We start from the raw sequence: 14,534 nt of genomic DNA on the forward strand, positions 1-14,534 counted from the left end.
GCATGCAAAGCATGTGCTCTGCCACTGAGCTACTTGTCAGTTCCTCATCAGCCATTAGGGATGATGTGAATGCCTGATTCCATCCAGGAATCTGGCGGGACCCCCCTGCCCACACCCCCAAGCCCCGCTTGCGAACCCCTGCCCGTGCTCGCCTCCTGCTCCGGCTTGGCGAGCGGCCCGCACCAACCCTGGCAGCCTAGGCAAGCTCCACAATTGCCATTTTTTGAAAAATAAAATGGTGATTGCAAAAATGTGCATATTTGTGTATGCACAAAAATGTGTATTTTTGTGAACACGCATGTTTATGTATGTGCAGAAATGCTCATTTTTGCGAAAATGCTCATTTTCAGCATATGCAAATATGTGTATTCGTGAAAATGTACATTTTCGTGCATTCACAAATATGCACATTTTTGCAATCATCATTTTTTTTTTTTTAAATGGTGACCACAGAGCTTGAAGAGGCTGCTGAAGTGAGTGCAGGCTGCTTGCCAAGCATAGGAGGGCTCTAGCGCGGTCCGGGGGCTGGTGAGTGGGGGCAAGGGCTGGATGGGCATTTGCCGGAGAACCCAGACAGGGATGATTTCGCACATCCCTATCAGCCATCAGGTACCTTTATGACAAAATCTTGACTTTCCTGAAGAATATAATGAGGAGAGAGGGTGTCCAATATGCTTCTCAGAGGAAAAGATGAAGGCAAGGGAACTGTAAATACTCCTTCAGATGGAGGCTATATGTTTGCCCCTTTATGCTCAATGTCACCTTCCCAGGAAATCACGGGGACTCCATAATCCTTTTGCATATATATTTCACCATTGGGACAGAGGGTCCTGTCTTAAACCTGGGGACTGATCCAGCCAGGACCCACACTAAACAGATATGAAGTTACCAATATGACTCATGTCCGCTTATGTGAAAATATGAGAGTTTATTGATAGAAAATGGATGCAGATAATAAAAGCAAAGAAAAAGATTTCACATACCGCCCAATTGGTAGACATGGTCCCCTCAATTAGTGCTGCATTGATTCCCGGGATGCAATGGGGGTCATCCCAGGGCTGGTTATTTGAGCAGGTGGTGCAACACCTCACCCCCCGACAAGAACTGGTAACAGGCCAATCTGCCCAGGATTTTAAGGCTTGTCTCACCTAGTTTCTGACTGTCAGAAGGCCCACATACACCTCTCTCTCTTCACCCAAGAGGAAAAAGGGGGACTTTTCTTTGTTGGCAGGAAAGACATTTTCTCACAGCATAGAAAGAAGCGTTCTTATCCACAAAGAAGGTACAAACTGTACAAAGCAACTACTGTGCATTATTTAACTTTGTCAGTAGCAAGAAGCGCTGACCTTCACTGTACAGTATGAAAACCAACTCTAACTTCATAATAGTTGCCAACTCCGCTAGCAAATAAGTATGCATATGCTACTAAATATTGCATATGATGCTGTGTAAGTTCACACCTGACTCCTTGCCATTCTTCCAAAACCAAATCCAATACAGGTCCTTCCAGGCTTGTTAACATAAGCATTTCAAAAGTTAGCTGAATTTCCTTTGGTTTCTGCAAAGAACTAAGGTACAGACAATAAGAACTGGAGACACTGTCAAGCTGAATTCACAAATCCCTATTCCTGAGGAATTTCAGATGGGTTATTTTGGGCACTTTCCAATTCCTCCTCCCACAACTGCCATAAGTTTTTCCTTCCAGTTATTATGCTAACTTGAGTGAGGCAGAACATAATGAGTTGAGACAGGTAGCGCTGGTAGTATTAGCCCTGAAACGTGCAATATGGAAAATAGACCATTAGCAGCAGAGAAGGGACTCCCCAATTGAACAGGTGTGAAACGACACATTACGCCAACTATCTGTAAGTTATTCTCACTGAAACTTGGATGAGCCTTTATATAACTTCAATCATTCCGATGGTGATCGGCCAAACCTTTTATTTATTTTCAAGTTTCTACTCTGCTTCATAAGCTCTTGAAGTTGGCTACAACTAAAAATCCAGTATTAAAGCAGAGATATAGGAAGATAGATAGATAGATAGATAGATAGATAGATAGATAGATACTAATACTATGTCTAGGACTCTCACAGTTGGAATTCCAGTCAGTCACTTTGGGGCCAAACCAGACATAACATGGGAAATCTGACAAAAGGATCTCCTGCGCATATCACATTTGTGCGTGTGTGTGTGTGGTTTATTTAGCAGCTGTGGGGTGGGATTTGGATCAGGGTTCTGGTACTGGGGGCAGTGGGCAAGGGGGTTCATTGTTTCTCCCTATACTACTTCTCAAGCCTGCTATTTATCCCCCAGTGGAAAACTTACAGCTACCAGTACTGGTATGATTTGTTAAAAGGTTCTTAAGCCCCAACCCAGTGAGTTTCTTTATGGATGTTCAAGGAATTCTTGCACCTTATTCCTTTGTTAATACTATCCTTTTCTTTCGGCCAAAGCAACTTATGCCATGGCAAGAGAAAAATAATGTGGTAACTGCAATTTTGGAAATAAAGTCCCATTCCACATGTTAAAGTGATCTGTACGCATCTCTGGATCATGGCTATTCAGTGTAAATATTTTCATCATGTTTGTTTTGTATTTTACCATCTACTAGAATCTTACATTTGGCAACCCTGTTTTCTTTTCTCCAGAATGTAATGCCGTTGTCAGCTGGCTTGTTCAAAAGTGAGCATAAAAACCCAGTTCCCCAGTGCCCTCCCCGTCTCCACATTCAGTTCCTGACGCATGTGCTCTGGAGCAGAGTGCCAAACCACTTTCTGAAGGTTGATATATCACGGATCAGTGAACGTCAAGGGTGGTCAGTACAGTGCCTAGAGCCTTTACAGTTCATGTCCCTTCACATTCCAGAGGAAAACAGGTATTCCTTCTTTGCTTTCACAAATGAAGTTGAAATAGGATGGTGACATTAATGCAAGTGTGACAAATCATATTTCTGGAAAAAGGGTTTTCTTTGTCTGTATTATTTTATTTATTTCAAGATTTTATATCCCACTTTGTAACTGAATGATTCTCCAAGTGCCTTGTATAATACCACCCTCCACCCCCAAATAACTCATACATACACACACACACACACACAACCCAGCAGCCCTTAGTTCTCTGGCTGACGGATGGGGCCAGAGTATGCTTCTCTTTACTTCTGCAGTCCCAGGGGAACTGGGAGTTGGAGCCGAGGGTTCTTTCTAGCAGGGAGCAGAGAAGCAAGCTCCCTTCAGCTGCTCTTCTTCTGGCCAATGGATGGGGCCAGGCTAGTCTTTGCAATGATTTTCTTCTTGAAAGGCAGGGGTGTGACTTCCCACTAGCCCTTAGATCTTGGCTAATGGATGAAGCCAGAGTGTGATTTCCAGGGAAATGAACACAGGAAGCTGCCTTGTACCGAGTCGAACTATAGTTCTATCTAGCTCAGTGTTAATTATCCTGACTGGCAGTGGCTATCTAGGGTTTCATACAAGAGTCCTACCTGCTGGGATTGAACCTAGGACTTTTTGGATGCAGTGTCTATGCTCTACACTGAGCTGCTGCCCTTCCCCAGTACAATACCATGCAGTTTTCTTCTACTGGATAAACAGTGATGGATAGAACGTTTGTTCAGTACAAGAGGCAGGTGCTATAATCATTAGCCTATAGTCACTGACCACAATCCAGAGAACTGCAAGAGAAAATTCATGCCTACTGGGGCTTTTGAGTTTCTTTTTCCTCCATAAAACAGCCTGCTCTGCCTCTTGGAAAGATGTTTCTCAAACCTGGGGAAATTTCCAAAGCAGTTTTTCACATGGCATGGATAGCTGCTATCCAAAGGAAAAATGTCAGGAGTCTTACTAAGCTTGCCCCAATGCTTGGATGCACCTAAATGACTAAATCCCTAAATTGTGGCCCATATCAAGTTACCAGTTTATCAATTACATAATCATATATACTAATAGCAAACGTATTCTCCAAGTGCCTATCCTTATGCTGCTAAAATGGCTCCATCCACACACAACAGGGGATGTATTGGTAGGCTTGAGGGAACTCCAAAGGCTGCAGATGTACAAAAACAAAACTTCACAAGGACGGATGGGCGGGCGGGACATCAAAACAGCTCAGTGAGAACTCAGCATGCTCAGTGGGCCCCCTGGATTTGCTCTTCCTCTTCATCATTGCAACCTGCCTCTCACTCTGGCCTAGACAATGGAGGTGGTGAGAAGAAGGAGCAGTAGCCACTGCTTACTTGCTCACTGGCTCCGTGCCCTGTCAAGCGAGCAAATGGTAGCTAGCAATGAGAAAGAGGATGAGGAGCAATAGCAGCTGCTGACGATGGCAGTGAGAAGGTAGACTCATTGAGGGAGGGGGCCCATTGATGGTGACTTGCCCAAGGGTCCTTAAAAAGCTGGCGCCAGCATGAATTGTTATATAACTTAAACAAGAATTCCAATACCCATGTCAGTCAACCAGTCCCCAGTGATTTTATGTAGTTATAGTTTCAATAGATGTCGTCATCATCATAGTAGTAGTAATGATGACGACGATGATGATAATAATTTTCCTAAGCAGTGCGGCGATTTTTAACCATCTACTTTTCTTTCTTTTTCACAGGTCTGTCGATATTTTAGAGCTGTCAGAACAAGAAGAATTGTTAAAATTTCACTACCATACTCTCAGGTTGTACTCAGCTGTTTGTGCTCTTGGGAACAATAGAGTTGCATATGCCATGTGCAGCCATGTTGATGAATCGCAGCTTCTGTATGCAATTGAGAACAAATATATGCCTGGCTTGTTACGTGCAGGTTATTATGACCTTCTTATTGACATTCACCTTAACACCTATGGCACCGCAAGATTGATGATGAATAATGAATTTATTGTTCCAATGACAGATGAGACTAAAAGCATCACTTTGTTTCCTGATGAAAACAAAAAGCATGGCCTGCCTGGCATTGGACTCAGCACCTCCCTGCGGCCCAGAATACAGTTTTCCTCTCCCAGTTTTGTAAGAATTAACAATGAATGCTACCAATACAGTCCTGAATTTCCTCTGGAAATTTTAAAAGCTAAAACAATAGAGATGCTGACAGAGGCAGTTCAGGAGGGAAGCCTTCATGTCAGAGATCCAGTAGGCGGTACTACAGAGTTTCTATTTGTTCCTTTGATCAAGCTTTTTTACACTCTACTTATAATGGGAGCCTTCCATAATGGAGACCTGAAGCATATCTTGCAGCTGATTGAACCTAGTGTTTTTAAGGAAGATGCAAGCCATGAAGACGAGACTCGAGTTCTAGTGAAGGAACCAGTTACAGAGGGACTAAATTCGGAAGCAGGAGCAGATGAAATCCGAGGAGAGAAGATCCCAGAAGCAGGCCTTCTTCAAATGAAACTTCCCGAGCCTGTGAAATTGCAGGTAACAATGAAATAATACATAGGTAATTATATATTTTGTGGCTACCTTTCCCCATTTATTTTTGTTCTGTGTAAGACTGGTATTTTAAATGCCAGATTAGATAGACAGAGGGACAGAAACAGAGAGAGAGAAAGCAGGGGTGAGCAGAATTTTGATTGCATTCTACCAGTCAATCTCAGACTGATATGCAGTAGATTGGCAAGGGTTTCTGCTTCCTTTCCCTTTCAGCCAGTACTGCATATCTGAACGGCTGTGAGAGTTTTGTTTGTTTGTTTGTTTATTTATTTATTTATTTATTTATCTATCACATTTATATACCACCCCATAGATGAAGCTCTCTGGGCAGTTTACAAAAGTTAAAACATTAAAATCCAATATACAAAGTTTTAAAACCATTTACATAAAAACGTATGGACAATATATACAAACAACATACAACTAAAAGCAACTATGAACTAAAAACTTAAAAAAACAACAACCCAATAATAAAACACATCTTAAAACAACACTGCTTAAAAATTATATACAAAAGTCAGCAAAAGGAATAAGAGTTCTAAAAAGGGAAGGCCTGCCGGAATAGCAGAGTCTTTAATGCTTTAAAGTAGGAGCATGGCATCTCTTTCCCCATTCTTCCTCCTCCTTCCCTCCCTATACCTCACAGCTCTTGCTGTTCCCATTCCACAAGATGACTTTCTGGAGTGATGGCAAAAGTGGCAGTCAAGGGAAAAACCAGGAGTGGTTTTTTTAAAAAAAAATATATAGAGAGAGTAGAAGGACTGTGGGATAATTCTGGTACTCAAAACAAATTCCTGGGCACCCTGTCCTCCGCCCCCAAAAGAAGTGCAGGGGTGGAGGGAATTATGAAAAAGTATTTTTGCAAAGTTCTCCTGGAAACCAAATAAGAGGGAAAACAGAGGACTGGGATTTTGTTTGGAGCAGAACAGGATTTGTGCAACATATGTGCAACAGAGAAATGAAAGTGTTTCTCAAGGGGGAGAGGTGTTGGGGCTTATCAGTACAGGAGATATCCAATCAACCTGTAAGCCCTGCTCCTTAATTTGTATGGGGCAGGGACAGGTTGTGGTTGCCCATGAACGTTCTGAGGGAAAGCCACACTGCTCCTTAATTTTAAGAGTGTGCGAGTGATCATAGGGGAATGGCCATTGCTTAGTGGCAGAGCACATGCTTTACACCCAGAAGGACCCAGGTTCAGGCCCTGCAGCCTCCAGATAGGGCTCCTGACTGAGAGAGGCTCCTGACTGGGATCCTGGTCAGCTGCTAGCATTAAATGTAGACCAGGCTTCCCCAACCTGGTGTCCTCCAGATATTTTGGACTTCAACTCCCATAGCACCAGACAGCATGGCCAGTGGTCAGGAACCCTAGGAGTTCTAGGCTAAAACATCTGGAGGGCAGTATGTTGGGGAAGGCTGATATAGACAGTACTGATCTAGATGGACCAACAGCCTGACCAGATAGAAGGCAGCTTCCTATGTTTCTATGCACTGGTGTAGTGGTAAATTGTGATGTGCAGGAGGTCATCATAACAGCTACACATTTACAGCTTTTCTGTTGTTTATGCTCAAAGGTTGGGCTTGGACAGTCATGGGGGTGAAAGAAACCATCTTGGGTAACAAATAAAGAGAGTATTTCAGGCAGGAGGTTTGGGGAAGAGAATTTGAGACATAGACAGAAGTAGATAAAAAAGGACATCTGAATCATAAACAAACAGAATAAGAAAACAGATGCATAATGAGAGATTATAGGCAGACACTGGAGGAAATCCCTTCATAAAGAAGCGAAATCTGATCACAGCACTGAGTAAATAATAAAATTAAAAATCACGTGAACAGCATAATTCACAACAGAAATTAAAGGTTTAAGCTGAGAGAAGGGAAGGCTGTGGAATATAATTTTTTCCATGTTCAGAATTTTGTTGTTTATTCGTTCAGTCACTTCCGACTCTTCATGACTTCATGGACCAGCCCACGCCAGAGCTTCCTGTCGGCCGTCGCCACCCCCAGCTCCCCCAAGGTTGAGCCCATCACCTCCCGAATATCATCCATCCATCTTGCCCTTGGTCGGGCCCTCTTCCTTTTGCCTTCCACTTTCCCTAGCAACAGCATCTTCTCCAGGGTATCCTGTCTTCTCATGATGTGGCCAAAGTACTTCAGTTTTGCCTTTAATATCATTCCCTTAAGTGAGCAGTCTGGCTTGATTTCCTGGAGTATGGACTGGTTTGAACTTCTTGCAGTCCAAGGCACTCTCAGAATTTTCCTCCAACACCACAGTTCAAAAGCATCTATCTTCCTTGGCTCAGCCTTCCTTATGGTCCAGCTCTCGCAGCCATAGGTTACTACGGGGAATACCATTGCTTTAACTATGCGGACCTTTGTTGTCAGTGTGACGTCTCTGCTCTTAACTATTTTATCCAGTTTTGTCATTGCTCTCCTCCCAAGAAGTAAACGTCTTCTGATTTCCTGGCTGCAGTCAGCGTCTGCAGTAATCTTTGTGCCTAGAAATACAAAGTCTGTCACTGCCTCTATGTTTTCTCCCTCTATTTGCCAGTTATCAATCAAGCTGGTTGCCATAATCTTGGGTTTTTTGAGGTTTAACTGCAACCCAGCTTTTGCACTTTGTTCTTTCACCTTCGTCATAAGGTTCCTCCGCTCTTCCTCACTTGCAGCCATCAAAGTGGTATCATCTACATATCTGAGATTGTTAATGTTTCTTCCAGCGATTTTAACTCCAGCCTTGGATTCATCAAGCCCAGCACGTCGCATGATGATGTTCAGAATAGGAGATAAATAAAAGTCTGAAAACAAAACATTAGAAAAATAGTGAGTTTGGGTTATGTTAAACATAAAATATAATGACACATAATCAGTCAGTAACACAGCTTAAAAAGAAAAAAAGCATGAGAAAAGTAAAAATAAAAATGATATTAAGAACTATCCATATTAGAAGTATTAAAAGAGAAGAATGATATTTTGTAAAGGGGTTGCCCCTAAATTATCTGTCTAAACATTTACAAAGTAATAATGCTCAGGCTGGATTTTATAATGTATAGTAAACTTATTTTTGTTGTTCATACTTTTTTAGATGTGTCATTTACTCCAGTACCTTTGTGACTGCCAGATACGCCACCGAATAGAAGCCATTGTAGCATTTTCGGATGACTTTGTAGCAAAACTTCAAGAGAATCAACGTTTCCGATACAACGAAGTTATGCAGGCATTAAATATGTCTGCGGCACTGACAGCCAAGAAAACAAAAGAGTTTCGCTCTCCACCACAGGAACAGGTATAACGTAATATTGATAACAGCTTTTGTCCAGGGTAAGAGATGGCGTGCACATGATTTTGTTTTTCCTGGACCATACCACATTGGACTGTAGGTAGACGTAAGAACAGAAGAATCGTCTTGAATGAACATTCTGGTTCCAAGAAGAGCCAGCTGCTGGGTGCTCACAAAAAGGGTATGATGGTGATGGTCTTAGACAGATATTTTGTATTAATGTATACAGTTTCTGTACATCAAGGTTCCATTTAGTTATCATAGTTAAAGGGTCAATCAGTTCATCTTTTGTTGCCTTTTATTTTAATAGTTCTTTCAATGGCCTCCTTGGATCAGGTGTGGTATTACTCCAACTTTTTCTTCTGATGCAAATAACCTGCAATGGGAAAAAGCCCACATATAGAAAGCTATATTTCAGAGATAAGGCTATTCTGGAACCTTTCTCCCTGATACACTAGTTTGCTTCGTGCAGATAATTGTGTCCCCTTTGTGTCCAGGGATTTTGTACACTTTAATCTTTCCAGCTTTTCTGTGGGAGGTGTTTTTAATTAGGGTTGGGTGGAGTTCCTTGTTCTGCTGTTGTTCCTTGGGTTCTCTTGGCTATTTCCTTCCGATTTAACATGGAGACATTTCAGACATTAATTACAGAACTATTGCATGCACACACAGTTTTCCACACCTTGTGGGTGGTATCCAGCTGTGTCCATCTGCTAGCAGAACAGACACCTGCAGGCCCTTGTGTTCCCCCAAACTGGAAATAGCAGAGGTGAATACCCCCAAATCTGCTCTGGAGGATTGGTGGGCTGCTAATATCACCCTTTATTTCCTTTCTTTTGTTAATGCTCTTTCCCCGCTTACCTTCCCTATGCACACAAGTGATCACTGATGAAATGCAGCATGTGCTCAATTCTTTCCCTTATCAAGGAGCATGGAGAATATTAAACCAGTATTTGAGTCTGGCAGTATTACAGTAAAATGTTTTCTTTTACCCTGTACATCACCCCATAAAATTTCCCTTAAAATAAAATATTCTTAATTTATTGTTTCTTTTGAAGATTAATATGCTGCTGAATTTTAAGGATGATAAAAATGATTGTCCTTGTCCAGAAGAAATAAGGGATCACCTCTTGGATTTTCATGAAGATTTGATGGCACATTGTGGTAAACTTTCACTTTCTATACTGTCACTTCCCCATATGTTAAAACAAATAAAGTAATCTCAACCATTTTATTACACAAGGTGTAGTTTATTGAGGTATGATTATAACCCAAATGGACTTGTATTGAATCCTGATAAAAACATTACAATCTGCATTCAAACTATTATTTTAAACTGTAAACTTCATAGGATGCATTGGTAGACAGGCAGTATATAAATGTAGTAAATGAATAAATATTGCAGTCCTTGAACAGAGTATTAATATTGCACAGCACCAGATGTAGCACAAAGCACCAGATGTAGCACAAAGCACCGGATGCAGCATGTATCCAGCTCCCCCAGCTCCCCTCCCTGCAAACATGCAGTCTCATGCTAATGCTGCTATGTTGACCCACCCACAGGCAGCTCATTCTGAAAGGGAAAGGGGAAAATCCTTGGCCAGCAGGATTTGGCCCATGGGCATTACGTTGCCTGCCTTTGTTGTATGGGAAACTACTTAGGTTCTAAAGATAAAATTAGGGGTGGACGAAAGTCACTTACCTGTCCTCGAAGCTTGATCCCGGTGGGGGGGAGGCGCTTCGCTGCTCCCCCCACGAAGTTCAGGCCGGGGGGGAGGCTTCCCGCCTCGCCCGGCCGAAATTCAGGCCGGGGGGGAGGCTTCCCGCCTCGCCCGGCCGAAATTCAGGCCGGGGAGGAGGCTTCCTGCCTCGCCCGGCCGCGAACTCCAAAGTTTGTTTTTTTTTTAAAAAAAACGCCCCCGTGATAGGCTACGTGACGATTAACGTAGCCTATCACGGCTAGATCTGCAAAGTCAGCCGTGACAGGCTACGTTAATCGTCACGTAGCCTATCACGGGGGCGTTTTTGTTTTTTTTTCTTTCATTGCAATGGCGGCGGCGGCAGCCGGTCGAAAGACCGGCTGCCACTCCCGCCCCGGACGAACACCCGCCGAACCGCCGGCCGGACCTGCCGCCGGGAGGGATATTCAGCAAAGGTAAGTCCCGTCCCGGGGGGGGTGCGGGGGGCGGGGGGGTGCGGAGAATTTCTCCCCGAAACTTGTTCGGGGGGCCGAACACGTTGGCGCTCGGCCCCCGAAGTTTCAGGGAGAAATTCTCCGCCATCCCTAGATAAAATACAGCCTCCATAATAGTGATTAGTTGTTGCCTGGATGAGTTGAACCTGGGTTACTAGAGTGCTTTTTTGCAGATATGTGAAGGAACCTGAAGAAAGTATGCAGAGTTATAAAAATATGACAATAATGACAGGATAGTAACAATCTAAACTCTTAGCTCTACCTTGGAACAGTTATTCTACCCTTTGAAACAAAGCTATGGCTTGATTTACCGGTAGCTAACAGTAAGACATTTTGCGGGACTGAACAGGCTCAGCGCCACAGTGTGGCATGGTCAGGCAAATGCCAGGGCCCACACTGCTGGCGATACCTGTAGAGTCTGCATTGCTGCCTAAGACCATCTCCCACTTTGGTCCACTTGACAACTGCAGCTTTATTTTTCCTGGATGCAATATGCCAGAAACTACCATTCTGGTGCATTGTGGGTAAAAAAAAACATGGCCACCCCTCAACTGCTGAGTGGGGCACCCAACCAGGACAGGACAGGACCCAAGAAAGCATAGCTGCTGAGAGCGCACTCAGGACAGAAGAAGGCTCGAAAGAGCACCCTGCCAAGCGCCACCCCCCCCAACCCTGAAGGTGGTCATGCAACTAAATACTGAGACTGTCCCTCTGATCTCTTATTTTAATGCTCTAATAAATATTTGAATTTTTAACTCTAGGAATTCAGCTAGATGAAGATGGAATTTTGGATGGAAACAGTGATTTAACTATTAAAGGTCGGCTGCTATACCTAGTGGAAAGAGTCACTCAGTTGAAAAAGAAACAAGCAGAGAAGCCAGTTGATGATAATGCCAAGAAACCATGTAAGTAAAATAAAATTATTTCAGTACCATAAAAACTGTGATAACTTCATTTCATCAAATAATGTCTGAGCTGTTTATCTGAATCTTAAGCATAGTTTAATAATTTTTCCTCATTCCAGTACCATAATCTTTTTCAGAGGACAAATTTATAAATTCTAGGGATGGCAGAGAATTCCACCACAGATTCCAGTGAGACCGGATTCTTTAATATATGGCCCCCCGGAATCCATGGCGGAACGGCCTCCTGCCCCTCCGCCCCCCGCGGAATCCCCCCAGGACGGAACTTACCTGGGGTGGATGTGGCGGATTCGGCGGCGGCTCCGGCAGCTGGTCTCCTTGCCGGCTGTGGCCAGGCTGCTGCGTCCGCCATTGGCTATGTAAGTATTTACGTAGGCTATCATGGCTAACCCCCCCAAAAAACCCAGGGTACGCAAATGGCGGCGGCTGCGGCGGCCGCCATTTGCTTTCCCTATTTTTCACCGTTCCAGCCTACATAAATATTTACGTAGGCTATGACGGCGGAAAAAAAAGGAATGTAGGATAAAACAGCGAAAAATAGGGAATGCAAATGGCGGCCGCGCTAGCCGCCGCTATTTGCATACGCTGTTTTTTGTTTGTTTGTTTTGGCTTGCCGTAGCCTAAATACTAAAGTAGCCTATCACGGCAGCCTGGCTGGACGCAAATGGCGGCCGCTATAGCAGCCGCCACTTGCGTCCGCAGAAGCCCATCTGCGGCCGGAAGTCCGGCTGCGGACGGCCCTGGCCGACTGCCCCGCAGAGCTGCTGCGGAGCAGAGCCAGCCAGGCAGGATTCTGGTAGGGATGGCGGAGAATTTCTCCCCGAAACTTCGGGGGGCCGAGCGCCAATGTGTTCGGCCCCCCAAAGAAGTCTCGGGGAGAAATTCTCCGCACCCCCCCCGCCCCCCGCACCCCCCCCCCCGGGACGGGACTTACCTTTCCCGAATGTCCCTCCCGGCGGCGGGTCCCGGCGGTGGTTCATCAGGTCTTCGTCAGGGGCGGGGGCGGCAGCCGGTCTTTCGACCGGCTGCCGCCGCTGCCATTCCAATAAAAGTTAAAAAAAAAAAAAACGCCCCCGTGATAGGCTACGTGACGATTAACGTAGCCTATCACGGCTAGATTTGCAAAGTCAGCCGTGATAGGCTACGTAAATCGTCACGTAGCCTATCACGGGTGACTTAAAAAAAAAAAAAAACGTGTACGGCTAATGGCGGCCCCCATAGAGAGCCGCCATTCACGTTCCTTATTTGGTCACTGTAGTCTACGTAAATAAATACGTAATTACGTAATTACGTAAATAATAGTAAACGCTATTTGCGTTGCCCTTATTTTCGCCGTAGTCTACGTAAAGTCTACGTTAATCGTAGTCTACGTTAATCGTCACGTAGCCTATCATGGGGGGGGTTGGTTTTTTTTAACTTTTTATTTCGCGGCCGGGCGAGGCGAGGCGCCTCCTCCCCGGCCTGAATTTCGGCCGGGCGAGGCGGGAAGCCTCCCCCCCGGCCTGAATTTCGGCCGGGCGAGGCGGGAAGCCTCCCCCCCCGGCCTGAACTTCGGGGGGAGAGCAGCGAAGCGCCTCCCCCCGACCGTGAAAAGCTGCGAGACCAGGTAAGTGGCTTTCGTGCACTCCTAGATTCTGGGGGGAGGACCGGATCGCCTCCCCCCCTGTCGAGGATTCCCGGGGGAGGGACGGAGCGCCTCCCCCCCACAAATCAATTCCGCGAAAAGGTAAGTGACTTTCATACATCCCTAATAAATTCAGTTCAATTTGAAAGCATTCTCTCTCTCAGATATTGTGACATACTTTGTGCATGTTTTTGGGAACAATCCTATACTTGAGATCAACCATAGGATCTGGCAGAAGCCCCGCTATACCGGTGGAACTCCTGATGTGTTGGTGGAACACTTTAAGCTGGCCAAACACTCCACTGGCAGGGTGGAGTCATGGATGGATGTGAGCAGCAGAGGTGAGGGCCACACTTACACCATACCCTGTGCTCCTCTAGACCAAAGTCATGCCCCTGTCATTGGAGAACTCTGCACCAGCCTCAGACCTAAAACTTAGGTTTACCCTCCCATTGAATTAAATAGAAGATAGCACATGGTGTAACCCAGTGCCTCATCTCATCACACCACCACCAGTATGTAAACTCCACACAAGGAGACCATTAGTCAATTATAGGACCTATGTTGTACATACTTAGAGTTCACAAGGGAAAACTTTGGTGAAGGGAAACTATGGGGAAAGGGCACTCTTCACACAAAGGGAACACTGCACAAAACATCCTGTCTCCAGAAGACACAGAGGAAACTGAGTGCATTGCTAACACTTCTCTGCCTAGAACTCAAACAGGCACCTTGCCTTGGGAAGTTGGACACAACACCCAGCCTCACTTAGACACGTGTACAAACACTCCACTCCAACAACTGGGGGTGCCAGGACTGAGTACTTCAGACAGGTAAACAAGAGAAGGGGATATCCGTGTGACAAAGAATAACTGCTACAAACTGCTCCCTTGTCATCAATACCTCCTTTGTTGTATGGAAATAGTACTCCATCTGGCTTCAGCTGTATTGCTCTGACATTCTCCCCACTCCCAACTGCAGGGAGCAGTACCTTTCACACCAGGGAGGCACTCATCTCAACACGCAGCTACATTTTCCATTGGAAAAGGCCAAGAACTCTACTCCAACATTTGCTGCTGCTAGCCAAGCACTCATGAGCGCCTT

The 14,534-nt window shown here is 44.8% G+C and overlaps 1 protein-coding gene across 1 annotated transcript in view; it reads left to right on the forward strand.

Moving 5' to 3' along the window:
* Positions 1 to 14,534, forward strand: part of RYR2 (ryanodine receptor 2) — a 545,602-nt gene that overhangs the window by 299,801 nt on the left and 231,267 nt on the right. The window contains exons 36-40 of the mRNA XM_084828209.1: positions 2,651 to 2,877; positions 4,596 to 5,397; positions 8,498 to 8,698; positions 9,748 to 9,853; positions 11,645 to 11,788. Of these exons, the coding sequence (XP_084684335.1) occupies positions 2,651 to 2,877; positions 4,596 to 5,397; positions 8,498 to 8,698; positions 9,748 to 9,853; positions 11,645 to 11,788 (1,480 nt within the window). The remainder of the gene's footprint in view (positions 1 to 2,650; positions 2,878 to 4,595; positions 5,398 to 8,497; positions 8,699 to 9,747; positions 9,854 to 11,644; positions 11,789 to 14,534) is intronic.

Source organism: Heloderma suspectum, chromosome 1 (genome assembly GCF_057233095.1).
Source record: "Heloderma suspectum isolate Gila_16-S chromosome 1, 16-S_ref, whole genome shotgun sequence".
NCBI lineage: Eukaryota > Metazoa > Chordata > Lepidosauria > Squamata > Helodermatidae > Heloderma > Heloderma suspectum.